Source organism: Oryza glaberrima, chromosome 12 (assembly GCF_000147395.1).
Source record: "Oryza glaberrima chromosome 12, OglaRS2, whole genome shotgun sequence".
In the NCBI taxonomy this organism is placed as follows: domain Eukaryota; kingdom Viridiplantae; phylum Streptophyta; class Magnoliopsida; order Poales; family Poaceae; genus Oryza; species Oryza glaberrima.
The window spans coordinates 23638582-23645347 of NC_068337.1; the positions used below are offsets into that span (position 1 = coordinate 23638582).

Below are 6766 nucleotides of genomic sequence, written 5' to 3' on the forward strand. Positions count from 1 at the left end.
ACAAGCCTTATAATGTACTATAAGAAATTATAAGATAAAAATTAGTTTTGGAGACCGTATCAATCTTAACCATGTCTTATATTATGGGACATAATAATAATAATAATAATAATAATAATAATAATAATAATAATAATAATAATAATAATAATAAATCCCCTCTTGTGTCTTGTCTCGACCGACTTGTAGCAGTAGTAGTATTTGTAACCGCGTTCTTCATCGTCTCCTTCTCCTAATCCTCTTCTGAGACTCCTCCTCGGGTGCTGACGTGGCACCCCGGCCGACGCGGCCTCCCCTATATATAGCGCCCCACCCCCACGCAGCTGCCGAGTGTGGATGTGCGTGTCTGATTCGTGTTCGCTTCAATTCGCTTCTCCGACTCGACTCGACTCGATCGACTCCTCCCTCCTCGCCGTGGTGCGGCGGCGGCGGCGAAGCGCATTGGTGGTCCACTCCGACGGCGGGGGGGGAGTGAGAAGTGACCAGTAAGGAGGAGTAGAGGATGGCGGCGAGCGGAGGCAGCTGCCCGGCGGCGATGAAGGCGACGTCGCAGGGGGCGTTCCAGAAGGAGAACCCGCTGGACTTCGCGCTGCCGCTCATCATCCTCCAGATCTGCCTCGTCGTCGTCGTCACCCGCGGCCTCGCCTACCTCCTCCGCCCCCTCCGCCAGCCCCGCGTCATCGCCGAGATCATCGTAAGTACTCCTCCTCCTCCTCCTCCTCCTTCCGCCATGGCTACCTTGCTAGTGTAGTACTGTGAACCAACCCGGTTCGGCCCGGGGCGCCTAGGGTTTCGCTTGGTCGGTTGCGGCGTGCCGTGTTCCCCTCCGCCTCTCTCTCTCTCTCTCTCTCTCTCTCTCTCTCTCTCTCTCGTTGCTTGCTTGCTTTGTCCTTATCCGTTTCTCTGTTCCCCTCTGAAAATCTCCTTGTCCTTAGAGGTGAAGGCTCTGTTAATTCCCAGCTTCTGAATTTTGTTGTCCTTGGATGTGAAGGCGCTGAAAATCTCGCGCAAGTGCAACAATAACTGCGAAATTGGGGGAGGAAATTGTTGTTGCGGGGGTTGGAATTTTTGAAAATCGGAGCCGATGGGACAATTGTCCTTTTCGTGGCCTTTTTCTTCCCCTGTTTCCGTTGCGATCGTGCGTGATAGAGACGCATACACATTCAGCTGACTAAATTTCGTGGGGTACCACTAGTTTGATAATAGGAGTGATATATAGTTTGACTTGAATTTCGCACTGATTTGTTACTCGACAAATATTTTTAATAAAATATACTTTGTATACAAATCTTGTTTGCTGTTCGTGTTCTTAAGTAGATGATCAATCACATCTAGGAGTTGGTGCTTGCCTGATTTGGGATTCATTTATTACTTATTGGGATATATGAATATGAACAGAGTGGGTATGGACTGGTTGACACCAAATTTGACGGGGTACTGGTTTGATAATATATGTTGACTTGAATTTTGCAGTGATTATTACTTGACAAATATTTTTAAAACCCTTCTAGTAGAGTTTGTACAAATATATTGTTTAGTGTTCATGTTCTTAAGTAGATCAATCACATCTAGGAGTTGGTGCTTGCCTTGGGACCTTGGGATTCATTTAAGTACTAGGGTGTGAAAAAAAATGATTGGTGAGAGTTGTCCGGCGAAAAAAAATGATTGGTGAGAGTTCGAGATTTTCTTTTCCAGAAAAATATGAAAGAGAAGAGGTTTAGCTGGATGCCTGCGTTTTTAATTTTCAAAAGAAACACTCACGTGGCCTATAAAAATGGATTGAAAATGGCAATTGGAGGAAGAAATTATTGTGATACTATTGCATTGACAGTATGGCAGGAGGAGGAATGGTACATGAACATGATTAAATCCCATATTTACTGGATGTGGAAGCTAAAACATATGGTAGTAACTTAGTTTTCCTTTTTCATAACATACAATCAGTAACTGCCTTACCTTGATATATAGTTTCATCATTAGGATCAGACGAAGGAAAGAGGCATGCATACAAAGAACCAATGCAATATGTAATTAGTGCAATATATATTTCCCCAAATTAGCTATTGGTTGATTAATCAATACCACATTAGGTTCCTTAGATCCTATAATAAGGGAAGACTTTGGCTGAGCCGTGCTTCTCACGTGGTAGACAACCGCATCAGGCAGGCTGGATACTGACTCTCCTAGGGGATACCTGCCTCAGATACTTCAGGTTTATATGCCTTTGTTTTCCAAGAGATCAGAGATATTCGCTCACCTAGAAGCAAGAAGATTCCTAGCATCTTCAAACAATAGTATATATTTATACTCCTAAACTTCAGGGAAACTACTCTTTGCTTGCACCACGTTTAGAGGGGACACTATTTGCCATAGAGATATCACATCTTAATTTCTCCCAGAAAGATGTGATTTCTGGTTGCAACTTGCATTCGTGATATCCACCACATCTGTGATCTGTGTCCTGGAGTTTGGACAATGTTGCCATGTGTTTACTGAAAAGTGTGAACTGCATCGGTGACTTTTGCCATACATGCATGTCACTTTCATCTTGTTAGAAAGAATTAACTCTGAGGAGCTGTAATAATCTGCATTTTATAGAGAACTAGGAGAAGAAAATGGTTTTAGGAACTGTACAGTCTGCTGACTTTCAACTGCACTGATTAACTAGCTAGCCAATCTGCAGTTTACTGCACGTTCATTTCGCATGCATAGCCCCTAGCTTCTTACAGTAAGCCACCACTGATTCTTAAATTTTCTAAAAAAAACCGCTGATTCTTAAGAAGTGATGAAGAAAATGAATGTGGACCTGTTTCTTGCCAATAGGTTCAGTGCAAGGTTTGGTTGTATTTCTTGTGTTGTTTTATTAGTCGAAGTCAACACTATATTTAGGATATAATAGACCCGGGGAAAAATTAAGGTGAATAGTTGAATGCATTATTGAAAGAAAGATATGCTTCCTGATTAGCTAGCTGTCTTTGACTTGCAGAAATTGCTTAAGCAAGAAAAAGAGTACAGGTAAGTAGGTAACAGTGCCAACTGCTATTAAACAATGCTTTTCGTTCATCAAGCAAAGCAAGTAACTTGTAACCATTCGTGGATGCGTAATTATCTATTGGCATTCCTTGCCATGCCCTCTGACCAACTTATTCTTTGTTGCTTAGATCATTTCTTACAGCATCATTCAGTTTTTCCTATAGAAAATTACACAACTATTGGCCGGTAGCTCAACTTTAAATTGTTATGAACCACAAATTAAACAACAAGGTCATCCATGACCACTAAACTTACACGGTTCTTTTTGTTTTCTTTTCTTTCTTTCTTTTACCGGGGAGCAACTATAGAACCTTGATAAGCACGAATTCTACAGCACACTACATGTTCATGTTCTTCCAGTGTTACGTTCTTACATATAACCACTGCTGCTCTAATGAAAAACGCTAAACTTGTTCACAAATGGAGTGATATTACAAGCATTCAAGTGTTTTCTCCAATTGAGTAAATTTCACAAAACTACACATACTTTAATTAAACTATCACAAGCTACAGATTTAACAATGTGTTTCACAAAACTACAGATTTATGAACGTGTTTAATAAAACTACAGATTTAGTGCTAAATTTATCACAAAACTACAGATTTAAGGTATTATATCACAAAACTACAGATTTAACAACTATTTTATCATAAAACTATAAATTTAACAATAATTTTATCACAAAACTAAAGATTTTGTAACTTTAAATAAATAATAGTGTTGTGGATCTAAACTAAAAATATGTAGTTCTTTGATAACTTTATCACTAAATTCTATAGTTTTGTCATAATTTGATCCAAGTATCTGTAGATTTGTGAAATTTACTCATTTCAATTTGAACCGAAAGGTCACTGTATGATTTGTTGGCTAACAATGGCTTGGTGGTTGATGCAGGGTGGTATCCTTCTTGGGCCGTCAGCGCTGGGCCGGAGCAGCAAGTTCTTGCACAACGTGTTCCCGCCAAAGAGCATGACCGTCCTGGACACGCTGGCCAACCTCGGCCTCCTCTTCTTCCTCTTCCTCGTCGGCCTCGAGCTCGACATCTCCGCCATCCGCCGCACCGGCAAGAAGGCCCTCGCCATCGCCCTCGCCGGCATCTCCGCCCCCTTCGCGCTCGGCATCGGCACCTCCTTCGCGTTCCGCGCCACCATCGTCAAGGGCGCCCCCCAGGCGCCGTTCCTGGTGTTCATGGGCGTCGCGCTCTCCATCACCGCGTTCCCGGTGCTCGCCCGCATCCTCGCCGAGCTCAAGCTCCTGACCACCGACCTCGGCCGCATGGCCATGTCCGCCGCCGCGGTCAACGACGTCGCCGCCTGGATCCTGCTGGCGCTCGCCGTCGCGCTCTCCGGCTCCGGCTCGCCGATCATCTCGCTCTGGGTGCTCCTCACCGCCGCCGGCTTCGTCGCCGCCATCTTCCTGTTCCTCCGCCCCGCGCTGGCGTGGATGGCGCGGCGGTCACCGGAGGGGGAGCCCGTCAAGGAGCTGTACATTTGTGCCACCCTCGCCATCGTCCTCGCCGCCGGCTTCGTCACCGACACCATCGGCATCCATGCGCTGTTTGGCGCGTTCCTCGTCGGCATCGCCGTCCCCAAGGACGGGCCGTTCGCCGGCGTGCTCATCGAGAAGGTGGAGGACCTCATCTCCGGCCTCTTCCTGCCACTCTACTTCGTCTCCAGTGGCCTCAAGACCAATGTGGCCACCATACGTGGAGCCAAGTCATGGGGGTTGCTTGTGCTCGTCATCGTCAATGCCTGCCTTGGCAAGATCGGCGGCACGGTGATCACGTCGTTGCTCGTCAAGATCCCTGTCCGGGAGGCCGTCACGCTGGGGTTCCTGATGAACACCAAGGGGCTCGTCGAGCTCATCGTCCTCAACATCGGCAAGGATCGCAAGGTGCTCAACGACGAGGCGTTCGCCATCATGGTGCTCATGGCGCTGTTCACCACGTTCATCACGACGCCGATCGTCATGGCCATCTACAAGCCGGCGCGGCCGACGGCGCCGTACAAGCGCCGCACCGTGGACGGCGGCGAGGCCGACGGCGAGCTGCGCGTGCTGGCCTGCTTCCACACCAACCGCAACATCCCGACGCTGCTCAACCTCGTCGAGTCGTCGCGGGGCACCGGGCGCGGCCGCCTCGTGATGTACGCCATGCACCTCGTGGAGCTCTCGGAGCGGTCGTCGGCGATCACCCTGGTGCAGCGCGCCCGCCGCAACGGCATGCCGTTCTTCAACTCCGGCGACAAGGCCGAGCAGATGGTGGTGGCGTTCGAGGCGTTCCAGCAGCTGAGCTCGGTGCGGGTGCGCCCCATGACGGCCATCTCCGACCTGGACACCATCCACCGCGACGTCATCGACAGCGCCACCGCCAAGCGCGCCGCCATCGTCGTCATGCCGTACCACAAGATGCTCCAGCACGACGGCACGTTCCAGTCCCTCGGCTCCGCGTACCACGCCATCAACAAGCGCGTCCTCCGCGAGGCGCCCTGCTCCGTCGCCGTCCTCGTCGACCGCGGCCTCGGCGGCCACGCCCAGGTGTCCGCCAAGAACGTGGCCTTCTCCGTGGCGGCGCTCTTCTTCGGCGGGCCCGACGACCGCGAGGCCCTGGCGTACGCGACGCGGATGGCGGAGCACCCCGGCGTCGCCGTGACGCTGGAGCGGTTCAGGCCGAGCCGCGCGCAGCCCGACGAGGACGCCGCCGCCGACGAGGCGGCGGTGGAGGCGTTCAAGTCGAAGGTGGGCATGGTGAAGGACGGGTCGGTGCGGTTCGACGAGCGGCCGGCGCAGAGCAAGGCGGAGGTGATGGAGGCGATCAACTCGCTGTCCATGTTCAGCGTGTTCGTGGTGGGGAGGATGCCGCCGACGGCGCCGCTGGTGGAGAAGCCCGACGAGCTGGGCCCCGTGGGGAGCTACCTGGCGTCGCCGGAGTTCAGGACGTCGGCGTCGGTGCTGGTCGTCAAGAGGTACGACCCGGCGACGAACCCGGCGAGCAAGAGGTACGACCCCAAGGCGAGGCCACCCGTCGCGACGGAGGAGGACGCCCTCGACGAGCTCACCGGCGCCGCCGCCGTTGTCCCGGTGGCGCATTCACCGATGAACCACGACATCGTATGACTTTGATTTGCTCGTCGCCGGCCAGAATTATTATACTACTAGTAAATGGTAGCGATATGTTTGTTGTGTGTGTGTGGAGTGTTATACTGATGAAGTGTATATAATAACATCAGTCGTTTTTCTTGTACGCAGCGTGCAGCCTTCGTCGAATTAATCACGCTGCTAGCTGCTTTTTGCGTTATCCCTGTTCTTTTTTTGACTTGTTTTCAAATTATTGCCGTCAAACTTCTATAAATCTGATTGCTAATACGCCTGAAATTACCCGCATTATATTGCGGCTTTTGCCAAATGAAAAATATTCCATACTTCCCGAAATAAGTGCAATTCTAAAAGCTTTCTTAGGCCAATGCCCAAAATAACTGCATTTTTAGGAGCATACTTAGGTCCATTTGGAAGAACAAATGAATGCACCGTATTAATTCAATCGTAGTCAGTAAATTTCTACTCCGAGATGAAACATTTTTATTGTTTATTTACACTGCTGGTGTTCATGTCAATCTTACGCCCTATTTGGAGGAGCTCAAGATTATGAGAATCTGCTGGCTGATAGCCAACTTTTGAAAATCTGGAGAAGCTGTGTTTTCCAACTCCTAGGTTCTAGTTTATTTTTTGGGTTCT

The 6766-nt window shown here is 49.2% G+C and overlaps 1 protein-coding gene across 1 annotated transcript; it reads left to right on the forward strand.

Moving 5' to 3' along the window:
* Positions 1-338: 338 nt before the first annotated feature.
* LOC127756518 (cation/H(+) antiporter 19-like) lies at positions 339-6406 on the forward strand. The gene is made up of 2 exons (XM_052281860.1): positions 339-694; positions 3929-6406. Exons 1-2 carry the CDS (start codon positions 503-505, stop codon positions 6146-6148), a joined length of 2412 nt encoding a protein of 803 aa, XP_052137820.1. The 5' UTR covers positions 339-502; the 3' UTR covers positions 6149-6406.
* The last annotated feature ends 360 nt before the right edge of the window (positions 6407-6766 follow it).